Source organism: Chiloscyllium punctatum, chromosome 27 (assembly GCF_047496795.1).
Source record: "Chiloscyllium punctatum isolate Juve2018m chromosome 27, sChiPun1.3, whole genome shotgun sequence".
NCBI classification, from domain to species: Eukaryota; Metazoa; Chordata; class Chondrichthyes; order Orectolobiformes; family Hemiscylliidae; genus Chiloscyllium; species Chiloscyllium punctatum.
In genome coordinates, this window is record NC_092765.1 from 17,513,527 (window position 1) to 17,530,129 (window position 16,603).

The 16,603-nt window shown below is 41.6% G+C and overlaps 1 protein-coding gene across 5 annotated transcripts in view; it reads left to right on the plus strand.

Annotated features, from left to right (window-relative positions):
- Window positions 1–13,879, plus strand: part of rps6ka1 (ribosomal protein S6 kinase a, polypeptide 1) — a 209,648-nt gene extending 195,769 nt beyond the window's left edge. For all 5 annotated transcript variants that reach the window (XM_072548211.1, XM_072548212.1, XM_072548213.1 and 2 more), the window contains 2 exons: window positions 10,508–10,645; window positions 11,968–13,879. In XM_072548211.1, the coding sequence (XP_072404312.1) occupies window positions 10,508–10,645; window positions 11,968–12,093 (264 nt within the window). In that variant the 3' untranslated portion in view covers window positions 12,094–13,879. The remainder of the gene's footprint in view (window positions 1–10,507; window positions 10,646–11,967) is intronic.
- The last annotated feature ends 2,724 nt before the right edge of the window (window positions 13,880–16,603 follow it).

Sequence of the window (16,603 nt, forward strand, 5' to 3'; positions counted from 1 at the left end):
TCTAGATTCTCTTTCAAGAGGAAGCATGATTTTGACATCCACTTGGTTAAGTCCCCACAAGATCGTATGTTTCAAATTGAGTCTTTACTGTCCCACCTAAGATCCTGTTGTAATCTGAGGTAACCCTCTTCGCTGTCCACTACACCTTCAATTTTGGTGTCATTTGCAAACTTACTAACTGTACCTCTTATGCTTGCATCCAAATCATTTATGTAAATGACAAAAAGTAGAGGTCCCAGCACCGATCCTTGTGGAAAACGTTGCCCCTTAGGTCTCTCTGATATCTTTCCCGTCTCACCCTAAACCTATGCCCTTTAGTTCTGGACTCCCCGACCCCAGGAAAAAGACCTTGCCTATTTACCCTATTCATGCCCCTCATAATTTTGTAAATCTCTATAAGGTCTCCCCTCAGCCTCTGATGCTCCAGGGAGAACAGCCCCAGCCTATTCAGCCTCTCCCTAAAGCTCAAATCCTCCAACCCTGGCAACATCCTTGTAAATCTTTTCTGAACCCTTTCAAGTTTCACAACATCTTTGCGATAGGAAGGAGACCGGAATTGCATGCAATATTCCAACAGTGGCCTAACCAATGTCCTGTACAGCCACAACATGACCTCCCAACTCCTGTATTCAATGCTCTGACCAATAAAGGAAAGCATATCAAACGCCTTCTTCACTATCCTACCTACCTGCGACTCCACTTTCAAGGAGATATGAACCTGCACTCTAAGCTCGCTTTGTTCAGCATCACTCCATAGGACCTTACCATTAAGTGTATAAATCCTGCTAAGATTTGCTTTCCCAAAATGCAGCACCTCGCATTTATCTGAATTAAACTCCATCTGCCACTTCTCAGCCCATTGGCCCATCTGGTCCAGATCCTATTTAATCTGAGGTAACCCTCTTCGCTGTCCACTACACCTTCAATTTTGGTGTCATTTGCAAACTTACTAACTGTACCTCTTATGCTTGCATCCAAATCATTTATGTAAATGACAAAAAGTAGAGGTCCCAGCACCGATCCTTGTGGCACTCCACTGGTCACAGGCCTCCAGTCTGAAAAACAACCCTCCACCACCATCACCCTCTGTCTTCTAACTTTGAGCCAGGTCTGTATCCAAATGGCTAGTTCTCCCTGTATTCCATGAGATCTAACCAGTCTCCCATGGGGAACCTTGTCGAACGCCTTACTGAAGTCCATCTACCGCACTGCCCTCATCAATCCTCTTTGTTACTTCCTTAAAAAACTCAATCAAGTTTGTGAGACATGATTTCCCATGCACAAAACCATGTTGACAATCCCTAATCAGTCCTTGCCTTTCCAAATACATGTACATCCTGTCCCTCAGGATTCCCTCCAACAACTTGCCCACCACTGAGGTCAGCTCACTGGTCTATAGCTCCCTGGCTTGCCCTAACCGCCCTTCTAAAACAGTGGCACCACGTTTGCCAACCTTCAGTCTTCCGGCACCTCACCTGTGACTATTGATGATACAAATATCTCAGCAAGAGGCCCAGCAATCACTTCTCTAGCTTCCCACAGAGTTCCCCACTGATCAGGTCCTGGGGATTTATACACCTTTACCTGTTTCAAGACATCCAGCACTTCCTCCTCTGTAATCTGGACATTTTGCAAGATGCCACCGTCTATTTCCCTACAGTCTATATCTTCCATATCCTTTTCCACAGTAAACACTGATACAAAATACTCATTTAGTATCTCCCCTATTTTCTGTGGCTCCACACAAAGGTCGCCTTGCTGATCTTTGAGGGGCCCTATTCTCTCCCTAGTTACCCTTTTGTCCTTAATGTATTTGTAAAAACCCTTTGGATTCTCCTTAACTCTATTTGCCAAAGCTATCTCATGTCCCCTTTTTGCCCTCCTGATTTCCCTCTTAAGTATACTCCTACTTCCTTTATACTCTTTTAAGGATTCACTTGATCTACCCTGTCTATATCTTACATATGCTTCCTTCTTTTTCTTAACCAAACCCTCAATTTCTTTAGTCATCCAGCATTCCCTATACCTACCAGCCTTTCCTTTCACCCTGACAGGAATATACTTTTTCTGGATTCTCGTTATCTCATTTCTGAAGGCTTCCCATTTTCCAGCCGTCCCTTTACCTGCGAACATCTGCCTCCAATCAGCTTTCGAAAGTTCTTGCCTAATACCATGAAAATTGGCCGTTCTCCAATTTAGAACTTCAACTTTTAGATCTGGTCAATCCTTTTCCATCACTACTTTAAAACTAATAGAATTATGGTCGCTGGCCCCAAAGTGATCCTCCACTGACACCCCAGTCACCTGCCCTGCCTTATTTCCCAAGAATAGTGCACCTTCTCTAGTAGATACATCCATATACTGAATCAGAAAATTGTTTTGTACGCACTTAAGAAATTCCTCTCCATCTAAACCTTTAACACTATGACAGTCCCAGTCGATGTTTGGAAAGTTAAAATCCCCTACCATAACCACCCTATTATTCTTACAGATTTCTAAGCCATGCATTATCTTGTAAGTTGCTATTAGATCTCCCCTCAATTTTCTAAACTCTAATGAATACAATGCCAGGATCCTCAGCCTTTAATTGTATGTTTGGTCTACCATTCCAGGGATCATCCGTGTGAATCTGCGTTGGACACGCTCCAGTGCCAGTACCTCCTTCCTGAGGTGTGGGGCACAAAATTGGACACACTATTCTAAATAGTGCCGAACTAGAGCTTTATAAAATCTCAGTAGCACATCGCTGCTTTTATATTCAACCCTCTTGAGATAAATGACAACATTACATTTGCTTTCTTAACCACTGACTCAACTTACAAGTTGACCTTTAGAGAATCCTGGACCAGCACTCCCAGATCCCTTTGTACTTTGGCTTTATGAATTTTCTCACCGTTTAGAAAATAGTCCACACCTGTATTCTTTTTTCCAAAGTGCAAGACCTCGCATTTACTCACGTTGAATTTGATCAGCCATTTCCTGGACCACTCTCCTAACCTGTATAAATCTTTCTACAACCTCCCCACCTCCTCAGAACTACCTACCTGTCTGCCTAACTTCATATCATCAGCGAATTTCGCCAGAATGCCCCCAGTCCCTTCATCCAGATCATTAATATATAAAGTGAACACCCCAACACTGAACCCTGCGGACACCACTTGTCACTAGCTGTCATTCCAAGAAATAACCTTTTATCCCACCTTGCTGCCTTCTCTCAGACAGCCAATCTTCAATCCATGCCAATAGCTCACCTCAAACACCATGGGCCCTCACCTTACTCAGCAGCCTCCCGTGAGGCACCCTATCAAAGACCTTTTGGAAATCTAGGTAGATAACATCCACTGAATTTCCCAATGCCTCCGCTATTTCGACAGCCACCTCCCTCAGAACTCTAGCCCATCGGGCCAGGAGATTTATCAATTTTTAGACCTTTTAGCTTTTCTAGCACTTTCTCTTTTGTAATGGCTACCATACTCAACTCTGCCCCCCCAGCTCTCCTTAATTGTTGGGCTATTACTCATGTCTTCCACTGTAGACTGACACAAAATACTCATTAAGTTCTTCAGCTATTTCCTTATCTCCCATCACTAGCCTTCCTGCATCAATTTGGAACAGCCCAATTTCTACTTTTGCCTCTCGTTTGTTTCTTATATATTGAAATCAACTTTTTACTATCATTTCTAATATTACTGGCTAGCTTACCTTCATATTTGATCCTCTCCTTCCTTATTTCTCTCTTTGTTTTTGTAATCTTCCCAGTCTTTGGCTGTCTAATTCCCTCCACCCCACCTCCAACCCCAACCCACAACCCCCCTGCCCTGAGCAGTCTTTCTTTTATTTGGGATGAACCTCTGTACTGTGTCCTCAATTACACCCAGAAACTTCTGCTGTTGTAGCTCTACTGTCTTCCCACTAGGCTCTGCTTCCAGTCGATTTTTGTCAGTTCCTCTTTCATGCCCCTGTAATTACCTTTATTTACCATTACATCCGATTTTGCTTTCTCTCTTTCAAACTGCAGACGGAACTCTACCATTTTATGTTTGGTGCCTCCTAAGTGTTCCCTTACTTTAAGATCTTTTATAAAGTCTGGCTCATTACATAGCACTAAGTCCAGGATAGCCAGCTCCCTTGTGGGCTCCATCACAAGCTGTTCCAAAAACCCATCCTGTAAGCATTCCATGAATTCCCTTTCTTTGGATCGACTGGCAACATTATTCACCCAGTTCATTTGCATATTGAAATCCCTCATGATCACCGTGACCTTGCCTTTCTGACATGCCCTATCTATTTCCTGGTACACCTTGCGTCCCTGATCCTGATCACTGCTGGGAAGTCTGTACATTACTCCCGTTATGCTTTTTTTTGCCTTTGTGGTTCCTCAACTCCACCCACACAGACTCCATATCACTTAACCCTATGTCATTCAGTGCCATAGATTTAATTTCATTCTTAACTAACAAGGCAACCCTGCCTCCTCCTTGTCTTTTCGATAAGTTGTAAATCCTTGGAGTTTAACTGCCAGTCCTGAACCCCCTGCAACCAGACCTCTGTGATGCCTGCCACATCATAATCCTTCACAATGATTTGTGCCGTTAATTCATCTGCTTTGTTACGAATGCTACGAGTATTCAGGTAAAGCGCCTTAATGCTAATTTTCTTATCCTCATGATTTCCAACATCTCTAGTAATATGTCCTAAGTTATCCTTCCTTTTTGCTTCATTCCTGGTCTACCTTGAACTTAAACCCTCCACACATGCCAACCTGCCTGCTTATCATTCTACTTGACTCCATACTCCCTGTTGCTTTCCCTTTCCCTTCCCCCCCCCCAACTCACAAGTTTAAAGTCCTAGTGACCACCCTATTTATCTTTTTTGCCAGAACACTAGTTCCAGATCGATTCAGGTGGAGACCATCCCATCAGTACAGATCGCCCCGGTTCCAAACCTGATGCAATGTCCCATGAAATAGAATCCCTCTTTCCCACACCAATCTCTTAGCCACGTGTTTACTTCTCTAATTTTCTTATTACTATGCTGGTTAGAATGTGGCTTGGGCAGTAATCCAGAGATTATGACCCTCGAGGACTTGTTCTTCAATTCCCTTCCTCGTGCTTGATTCTCCTCAAACAGGTCCTCCTTCCTAGCCTTGTCTATGTTGTTAGTGTCCATGTGGACCACAACAACTGGATCTTCTTCCTCCTGCTCCAATATCCTTTCAAGCTGGTCGGAGATGTCCTGCAACCTGGTACCGGGCATGTAACACACCATGCAGGTGTCTTTTAAATGTTGTAATTGTACCAGCATGCACCACTTCCTCTGGCAGCTCATTCCATATGTGCACAACCCTTTGCATGAAAATGTTGCCCCTCAGGTCCCTTTAAACCTTTCCCCTTTCACCCTAGACCTATGCCCTCTAGTTCTGGACTCCCTCAACCCAGGGAAAAGACCTTGTCTACTTACCCTATTCATGCCCCTCATGATTTTATAAACCTCTATAAGGTCACCCTTCAGCCTCCAATGCACCTGGGAAAACAGCCCCAGCCTGTTCAGCTTCTCCCTCAAGCTCAAACTCTCCAACCCTAGCAACACCCTTGTAAATCTTTTCTGAACCCTTTCAAGTTTCACAACATCTTTCCTATAGGAGGGAGACCAACATTGCACACAATATTCTGAAAGTGGCCTAACCAATGTCTTGTACAGCCGCAGCATGACTTCCCAGCTCCTATACCCAAATGGTCTGACCAATAAAGGAAAGCATACTAAAAGCCTTCTTCACTACCCGATCTACCATGTTCAAGGAACTATGAATCTGCACTCCAAGGTCTCTTTGTTCAGCAACACTCCCCAGCAACCATTAAGCTATAAATCCTGCTCTGATTTGCCTTCTCAACATACAGCACCTCACACTTATCAAAATTATACTCCATCTGCCACTTCTCGGCACAATGGTCCATCTGATCAAGATCGTGTTGTACTCTGAAGTAACCTTCTTTGCTGTCCACTACACCACCTGGTATCATCTGCAAACTTATAAACTATACCTCCTATGTTCACATCCAAATCATTTATAAATCATGAAAGCAGTGAACCCAGCACCGATCCTTAAGGCACACCACTGGTAACAGGCCTCCACCATCATCCTCTGTCTACCACTTTCAAGCCAGTTCTACATCCAGATGGCTAGTTCTCCCTGTATTCCATGTGGTCTAATCTTGCTAACCAGTCTACCATGAGGAATCTTGTTGAAAGCATTACTGAAGTCCATATAGATCACATGCACCGCTCTGCGCTCATCAATCCTCTTCTTCAACAAACTGAACAAAGTTTATGAGACATGATTCCCCACACTCAAAGCCATGTTGATTATCCCTAATCAGCTCTTGCCTATCCAAATACATGTAAATCCTCTCCTTCAGGATTCCTTCCAGCAACTTGCCCACCTCTGATATCAGGCTCACGTGTCTGTGGTTCCCTGGGTTTTCTTTACCACTTTTCTTAAATAGTGGCACCACATTAGCCAACCTCCAGTCTTCCGGCACCTCACCTGTGACTATCGATGACACAAATATCTCAGCAAGGGGCCCAGCAATTACTTCCCTAGCTTCCCACAGAGTTCTAGAGTACACCGGATCAGGTCCTGGGGATTTATTCACCTTTATGCATTTTAATGTGTCCAACACCACCACTCTGTAATATGGACATTTTTCATCAAGATGTCACCAATTATTTCCCCATCTTCTGTACCTTCCATGTCCTTCTGTATAGTAAACACTGATGCAAATATTTGTCATCATTTGGCCATATCCCTCTAAACCCTTCCTATTCATATATTCCTATTCCTGATGAAGGGCTGATGCCCGAAACGTAAATTCTCCTGCTCCTCAGATGCTGCCTGACCTGCTGTGCTTTTCCAGCACCATACTCTTGACTCTGATCTCTAGCATCTGCAGTCCTCACTTTCTCCTATTCATAATACCCATTCAGATGCCTTTTAAAGAGGGACCTGGGTGTGCAGATCCACAGATCACTGAAGGTAGGGGTTAGTAAAAAAGGCATATGGCATGCTTGCCTTCATTGGAAAGGGCATTGAGTATAAGGATAGACAAGTTATGTTGTAGCTTTGAAAAACTTTAGTTAGGCCACACTTGGAATACTGCATACAGTTCTGGTCATTATACTTCTGGAAGGATGTGGATGCTTTGCAGCAGGTACAGAAAAGGTTTAACAGTATATTTTCTGGTATGGGCGATTTTAGCTATGAAGAAAGGTTGGATGAACTGGGTTTGTTTTAACTGGAATACAGGAGATTGAGAGGTGACCTATTAGAAGTTTGTAAGATTATGAATGACATGGATAAAGTGGGAAACATGAGGATTTTTCCTAGAGTGGAGGAGTCAATTACTAGGGGACACAGGTTCAAGGTGAAAGGGGGGAGGAAGTTTAAAGAGATGTGCGAGGCAAATTTTTCACATAAAGGATGGTGAATGGCTGGAACGCTTTGCCAAAGGAGGTGGTGGAAGTAGACACAATAGTAGCATTCAAGAAGCACCAGGACAAATATATGAATAGGAAGGGAATAGAGGGATATGGATCCTGCAAGTGAAAACAGTTTTAGCATGGAAGGGCAGAATGTGGCAGAGCAAGCTTGGAGGGCCAAAGGGCCTGTTCCCGAGCTGTATTGCTCTTTGCTCTTTGTAAACGTTATAATTGTGCCAGGTACAATCATAATATTTACAAAGAGCAAAGAACTTCCTCTGGCAGCTCATTTCATACATGCCTCTGTGTGAAAAACTCAGGTCCCTTTTAAACCTATGCCCTCTACTTTAGGACTCCCTCACCATGGAGAAAAGGCCTTGGCTATTCTTCCTATCCATGTCCCTCTTGGTCTTATAAGCCTCTTCAAGGTCACCCCTCAGTCTTCGATGCTGCAAGAAAAATAGCCCCAGCCAATTTTGTTAACATTCCGAGACTGGTTTCTTTAGAAGAGGTCATTGGACATTCACTGCATTTATATTGACAAGGCTTACTAGAGATTACATCACTGGTGGTAACAGTTCATTTTGCAAGGCACCATGGTGAGATTGTTTGAACGGTGACTAACTTAGAGAAGTTCTTGTTTTTTGAGCTATGTTGAAGGGAAACTTGTTGTGAACAAGCTGTCCAGCTGATCTCTTGCACATCTGATTTGGCCCATCATGTCTGCATAGCTGTCTGAGCAGTTTGCTTATTGCCAATCTCCTAACTTCTCCCTGTACTTTTGCATGTTGTTTCTATCATCTAGTATATTCTTGAATGTCTCAATTGAAACTTCTTCCACTACATTTCCAGGCAGTGCATTCCATACCATAACAACTTGTTGTGTGAGAGATTTATCAGATCTGGTTGAGTTCAGGGTGAAGTCTGTTTGTTCTTTTGAAAGAACATCCCAAGATTGTAATTCCCAAGCAAGCTCTGTCTGCAAGACCTCAGAGACAGTCGTGCATGCTTAGTGACTTAACCACAGAGTGAAAACATAAGAGATTGTTGAATATTCCACTCCTATTGTTTTTCCTTCAAGAGTAACTCATTGTCCAATCCATTCTCTGCAGTCTCTGCAGAGTAATCTGTTTTCATTCCTCTTTTCCTGAGGGAGGGAGGGTGGGTGAATGAGAGAGATAAGTATTATACTTGATTATTAGTAACTGTGTATGTTGACCAGTTACTATCAAATATTTATTCAATAAACTTTGAGTCATAGAGCCATACAACATGGAAACAGACTCTTCTGCCCAACTCGTCTCTGCCAACCAATTTTCCGAAACAGAACTAATTCCATTTGCCTGCATTTGGTTCTTATCCCTCTAAACCTTTCTTGTCCATGTATCTGTCCAAATGTTGTAATTGCACTCACCTCTACCACTTCCTCTGGCAGCATGTTCCATATAAGCACCATCCTCTGTGTGAAAAAGATGCATCTCCGGTCTCTTTTAAATCTTACCCCCTCACCTTAAACGCATGCCCTCTAGTTTTAGACTCCCCTATCTCGAATCCTACATCACTTTCTGCTCCCTAATGCCTCACTGTAATCCCACTATTGATGGTTGTACCTTCAGTTATTGAAGTGTCACTGTGCTGCAATTCCCTCCTTTAAATACCTCCCCCTACTTCTGACTTTCAGTGGTTCATTTTGAACCCTCACTCAATGCACTTCTGGCCACTCCTCTTAATGTTTCCTTCTTTTGGTTTAGCATCTATTTTTGTCTGATTATTCCTCAATAAGACATCTTGAATATTCTTGCATTTATAAAACACTTCTCACATGTGTTATTATCTTACACTTAAAATTCCTCAATCTGTTCATTTTTGAAGACTGCTTAGTATTTGCTTCTAGTGTTAATTATGAGAAGAGCGCATTTTGAGAAGATTTGTAGCTCAGGTTAAGGTAATGGATGTAGGTTTGCTCGCTGAGTTGGAAGATTCATTTCCAGACGTTTTGTTACCCTACTAGGTAACATCTTCAGTGGGCCTCTGGGCAAAGCACTGTTGATAATTCCTGCTTTCTATTTATATGTTTGGGTTTCTTTGGCTTGGTGATGTCATTTCCTGTGGTGGCATCATTTCCTGGTGTGATGTCATTTCCTGTACCTGAATCCCTAGGGATCTGTGTTGTCCTTTTCTCAGGGGGTGGTAGATGGGGTCTAATGCGATGTTTTTGTTGATAGAGTTCTGGTTGGAATGCCATGCTTTCGGAATTCTCGTGCGTGTCTCTGTTTGGCTTGTCCTAGGATTGGTGTGTTGTCCCAATCGAAGTGGTGTCCTTCCTCATCTATATGTAAGGACACTAGTGAGAGAGGGTCATGTCATTTTGTGGCTAGTTGGTGTTCATGTATCCTGGTGGCTAGTTTTCTGCCTGTTTGTCCAATGTAGTGTTTGTTACAGTCCTTGCATGGTATTTTGTTCATAATATCAGTTTTGCTTGTTGTCTGTATAGACTCTTTCAAGTTTATTAGCTGCTGTTTTAGTGGGTTTGTGGGCTACCATGATGCCAAGGGGTCTGAGTAGTCTGAGGTCTGACTACTCAGACCCCTTGGCATCATGGTAGCCCACAAACCCACCAACACACTAAAACAGCAGCTAATGAACTTGAAAGATCCTAGACAAACAACAAGCAAAACTAATGTTGTTTACAAAATACCATGCAAGGACTGTAATAAAGACTACGTTGGACAAACAGGCAGAAAACTAGCCACATGACAAACACATTGAGTTAGACCACATCTACCACCCCTGAGAAAAAGAACAGGAAATAACATCACACCAGGAAATGCTATCACCAACCCAAAGAAACCCAAACATATAAAGAGAAAGCAGGAATTATCAACAGTGTTTCGCCTGGAGGCCCACTGAAGATGTTACCTTGTAGGGTGACAATACGTCTGGAATTGAATCTTCCAGCTCAGTAAGCAAACCAATATCCAGAATTATGAGAATCAAGACCCATCCCTAATGACAGCTTTCCAATTGACAGGACCTTGTCTCCAAGATGTTGCATGTTGATCCACACCGACGTTTAACAGCAAAGCAAGTTTTGAAACATCAGTGGATTGTAAACAGAGATCAGCTTCCACAAAGCCAGCTGGCCCGCCAGGATGTCCACCTTATTAAGGTATGTAGTTATTTTTAGTGGGTAAGTAGATATGCTTACTGATAATCCTCTCAACACCCTCTAGTATGCCTTTGGCATCTTCTGTTATCCTGATGGCATTATCATGATCTAGAATTCTGAGGTGCCAGCCACTGCCATTTCACCCCTCAACCTCTGACACTTGAGTGAAAAATGTCCCAGCCTATCCAGCCAATCTTTATAACTCAATCTCTCCATTCCTGGCAACAACCTGGTCATTTTTTTCTGAATCCTCTCCTTCCTATAACAGGGCGAGCCCAGAACTGGACATAGTACTCAAGAAGAGGCCTCGCAAATGTCCTATATGATCTCAACATGATGTCCCAACTCCTACACTCAAAGGTCTGAGCAATGAAGCAAACGTGTTAAACACCTTCTTCACCACCCTGTCTACCTGTGACACAAATTTCAAAGGATCATGTACCTGAATCCCGAGGGATCTGTGTTGTACAGCACTATCCAGGGCCCTACTTTTAATAGTAAAAGTCCTGTCCTTGTTTGTTTTACCAAAATGCAATACCTCGCATTTATCCAAATGAAATTCCATCTGCCACTCCTCAGTCCATTGACTAAATTGATTAAGATTCTTTGTAATCTTAGATAACCTCCTTCACCGTCCACTGTACCACTCATTTTCATGTCAAATTTACTAACCATACCTCCTATATTTATATAAATGACAAATAAAAGTGCACCCAGTACCTGTGGAACACCGCTGGTCACAGGCTTCTAGTCTGAAAAACAACCCTCCACCACAAGCCTATATGTCCTACCATAAAGCCAACTTTGTATCCAATTGGCAAGCTCACCCTGAATCCCGTGTAATCTAACTTTGCTAATTAGTCTACCATGCAGAACCTTATCAAAGGCTTTACTTAAGTCCAAGCAATCAATGTCTACCACTCTGCCCTCATCAATCCTTTTGGTTCCTTTCTCAAAAATCTGAGTCACATTTGTGAGATACAATTTCCCTTGCACAAAGGTCCAATTTAATCTCTGCATCCAACAACACTGCTACTAAAGTAAAGCAAACATTCAAGCTGTCAGTTAGGTGCTGTGATATTTCTACCCACTGAGGTAGAAGTAAGTACTTTTCTTGAAACAGTGGTATCAATTCTTTCAACTAACTGCATATTCTTCTGAAGTAGCCATGACATTATAGTCAAGGTGTTTCTAAAACTGTATAGTTAGCTCTGACGAAGAGGGAACTGACTTTAAATCTGCATACGTTCATGTATTTTGTGTGGAAATCTGCTTCATGTAAGGGACGTTTTTAACAATGTTTTCTTGTGCTTTCTTTTCAGGGAGCAATGGCTGCTACCTTCTCAGCCTTGAACAGCTCCCCACCAGCACCAAAACTGGAATCTGTGAAGGCATCAACTTTAGCTCAACGCAGAGAACTTAAAAAGCTGCCGTCCACCTCTCTGTAACTCAGCATCTGTTTGTGGCTTATCACAGGCAGTGCAAGATCCAGGGAAGCCCAAGTTATGTGCACAGTCACAGAGACTGTTCTTCCCTCAAGATGTGGCAGTTGAGAGGAGAGTTAGTTGGCTGTTGAATCTTTGGGATAATATTGCAGTTCTTGAGAGATAAAAATAAGGAAAATGAACTAAGGGAAAATTGCTTTTTATCATGTTAAATAGCTTTTACTGTACAATTCTGCTGTAGTAACTTCACTTTGCCAGACTTGTTTTCAGTGGAGAGTATCTTGCAGCAACCAAACAACTCTGAATTCTGTTTAAGAGTATTTCCTATTCCTTTAAATTTTACTTTTAAGTTCCTGTAAAAAAACAATACTTTGTTTTTTGAACTACAGTTGTAAGCACAGTCTGAGTACAAATTGTATTTGAATCATGAAGAGCAAAATGATGTGGAATTACAGAACTAATCAGATCAAAGGCCCAGGTTGAAGTTAGGCTGCAAAATTCTCAAGAATTTTGAAGATTTGAAACATCTGATTATATGTTTAAAGCTCACTGTTGTTCATGCTATTTGGCGAATAAGAGAATTTGGAGAGTACTACCTTTCCCTTTCATGTATTTAGATTTATTGAATCATTGTTCATTTTTCTTGCAGTACTACGCTGTAAAGATTTCAATCAGACGCTGAGTATATCACTGTTTAAAGATGTGCTCAGTGATGCTTCAATTCCTTGCCCCATGGGCTTAGTGATCATGGCATAAATGCAATTATAAATGAACAAATGCCTTGTAATAACTTAGTTTACAGTACCCAACAACAGATCAAGTCATATGATTAGATGTGCATTAAGAAACTGTCCAGAAAGTGTGAACATCTGGAATTATTGTGTCTCTGGCTTGTGCCATGTCTGTGGATTTAAACAACTGAAATGAAAGTGTTATAAATGTAACAATGCTTGTTTAAAAGAGCAACAATCTTAGTAAGTAACAAAAATGCCAAATTTAATTGAAGAACTTTCATCATGACTGAACTAGGTATCATTGATATGCAAGGATCTTCAGCAGCAGAAGGACTGTATTCCACTCCATCTCTCACCTTGCCATTACCATTAGCTGCATTTGGTTTAGTGAGGATGGTACAGCATTTTAGATGCATCACCAGACATTTTTAAATTCAAATTACTATAACAAAATACAGGACTTCAAACCAAGTAAACAATGGGTAAGCATTCCTGATGAAGGGCTTTTGCCCAAAACGTCGATTTTGCTGCTCCTCGGATGCTGCCTGAACTGCTGTGCTCTTCTAGCACCACCAATCCAAAATCCTAATGATATAGTTGAGTGTTCCCAGAAACAATGGATCAGATCAAGGTTCTACAGTCCTGTCACATCAAATCATAAATCGTGATAGCTAGTGATACAGAAGAGACTCCATGAACATCCTCATTTTGAACAATAGTGGAGCCCAACATGCCAATGCAAAAGGCAGCTGATGCACCTTCAGCCAAATGTATTGATTGGATGATCCACCTCAATCTCCCACTGTGTCCATCACTGAAGATGCCATCTTTAGCCAATTGATTTCAGTCTACATGATAGCAAATGGATTAGTGTTGTGAATGCAACAAAGACCATGGGCATAACAACATCCAGCTGCAAGACTGACAACTGTGTTCCAGATCTAGCTGTATCCTTAGGCAACCTGCTTTCGTACAGTTATGACACTAGACCTAAGTATGCAGAAAACTATCTGGGAATATTCTGTTCACAAAATAAAGAACAAATAGCAATTCAACCAATTATATTTCCAGCATTTATTCTCAATCATCCGTGAAATAGTTGAAGATATTTGTCTGACACAGTTGTTTTGTGTCATTTACTCACCAATATTCAATTTGGGTTCCATTAGATCTACTGTGTTCAAAATTGCATTCTAGCCTCAATCCAACATGGGCAACAGAGCTGAATTCCAGGGGTAACATGTATCTATCCTTGAATTCAAGGCAGCATTTGACTGAGTGTTTTATCAAGGAACCCAAGTAAAATTGAAGTCAATTTGAATCAAGGAAATCTCTCCACAGGCTGAAATCATGCCTTGCACAAAGAAAGATGTTTGTAATTCATGGAAACAAATCATCTTAGCAAAAGAAAATCATTGCTGTAGTTCCTCAAGGCAGTGTCCCATGCTCAACCATCCTCAGTGGCTTTATTAATGATCTTCAGTTCAAAATAAGGATAGAATTTCACTGATGATTGCACAATTCTTAGACCTATATATAGCTTCTCAAATAATGAAGTAGTGTTTGCCCACATGCAGCAGTGTCTGACAGCTTTCAGGCTGAGCTAATAAGTGGCAAACAACATTGCACCACGCAAGTGGCAGGCAGTGAGTGTCTCCAGCAAGAGAGAATCTAGCCACCTTACAATTTAATGCTATTACATTTATTACCATCACTACATACCCCCCCACTACCATCTATGAGTTTTCATTTACCCAAACAACTGGCAGCTGGGATTTCTACTACTGCCTCATTGCCATCCTATCCATCTTTATAATATTCACTGTCTCCATCGTTGGATGTACCATAGCAACAACATACTCTCTACAAGTTGCTGTGCAGCAACTCACCAAGGCTTTTTCAACATCACTTTATAAACCTCTAAAGTAGATGGAGAAGCAAGGAGGCATATGTGAACATTGGCGACTGCAGGTCCTCCCCCACCAACTTCCCAAAGTAACACATCATCCTGACTTGGAAATTTGTCACCATTCCTCCACCAACACTTGATCAAAATTGTGGAGCTCCCTCTTCAATAACACCACGGGGGTCTGTGGAGGTACCTAAAGCACAAAGACTATAGTGACTTAAGAAAAAAGATCATCATCACCATCTCAAAACCCAAAACTTCAGGAATGTCTGATACAAATCTGCATTGCCAATAATTTTAAATCAAATGGTTGACATTATTTTACTACATAGGATATCTGATTGCAAGTGTAACTAACCAGTAACACTGATGGGCAAGAAGCTAAAAACTGAGCACCAGGTTTTAGTCTGGTACCCATGTGGGAATGGCTTCACTTAAGAAAAAAATTAAGAAACCTGAAATCTTGCCATGCATTGCCATCCCTGCATAATTTTATCTGGCCTTTTTGTGGGTCAGGAGTGCCTAGACATTGACTGCCATCACCCCACTCTCCTACCCACACCAACCCTTCCCACAAGGTGGTAAATGAGGAACAAATTTTGAATTTTTCCCCATACACCATTTTCATCTGATGTTGCAGCATTTTAACAACCCACTTAAAGCAGTCCTGATTTGACAGTTGTGAAGAGTCTGGAACTTTCGGGAAGGTACATTCATGGTTTCACAGTCCAAGTGCTAATGTATTGCAGATGTGTTTTCATGCAGTTATTCATTAGAAAAAAGTATATTTTAAAAATAACTTGATCAACTGTATATTTGTTCACATGCATTATATACTTTTCCAATGAAAAAAGCACAAAAATGCTGTGAACAACATTATGGCATGCCCTGTCAATCTGTGTTATCATCTGTTGTACTACGTTTTGATATTTGACAAAAAGAACTAACTAGGTAAAAACAATGACTGCAGATGCTGGAAACCAGATTCTGGATTAGTGGTGCTGGAAGAGCACAGCAGTTCAGGCAGCATCCAAGGAGCAGCGAAATCGAAGGGCTTTTGTCCGAAATGTCGATTTCGCTGCTCCTTGGATGCTGCCTGAACTGCTGTGCTCTTCCAGCACCACTAATCCAGAAAAAGAACTAACTACCTGCTCCCTTGCATTGATTGACTGAACCATTGCATTGGAATTGAAGAGAATAGCTTCTTTTCTTTCCAATGAGAAGGTATTGTTTGAACAGCCATAGCCATTATCAATGCAAGGTTCAGCCTCAAGTGCTAATGAATTTTAGCATAGGTGTTCCATTCTTGAGAATAAATGATCACTTCAAGAAGCTGAATGAGGATGTTCCATTGATGTGATTTCTATTGTTTTTGACTCGTAACAGGATTACAAGAATACACGGTTTGATTTTGCATAGCAGTATGCAATTTGTTTTCTAAATATCAATAATATGGGGCTTATAGTATACTGTAAGTTTTTTTCTTCCCTAAAGACTGCATAATATTTTCCATTGACATTGCATAGAATCTAAGGACTGTAAATTGAACATATCAGATGACTGAGTATAGAGGGTACCCCATGGGGGATATGAGGCAGTATGGGCTGGCATGAGAGTTGGCTGAGAAAATTGAAGGATGAGATTTAGAGGGCCTTTAACGGTTATTGGAAGCTGGGATACAATGTTGGAGAACTGAAGCAGGCATTCTAATTGTCCACCACCATACCCATAGCCCTCTCACACTCCAATGTAGCTCATAAACAGTATTGTTAACGTAACACCTGTGAAAGACAGAAATGATATGTGAAGTCACACATGGGTCATTCATGCAGTTTGCAAGTTGTACAAGTCACAGATTGAAGTTTTTCAA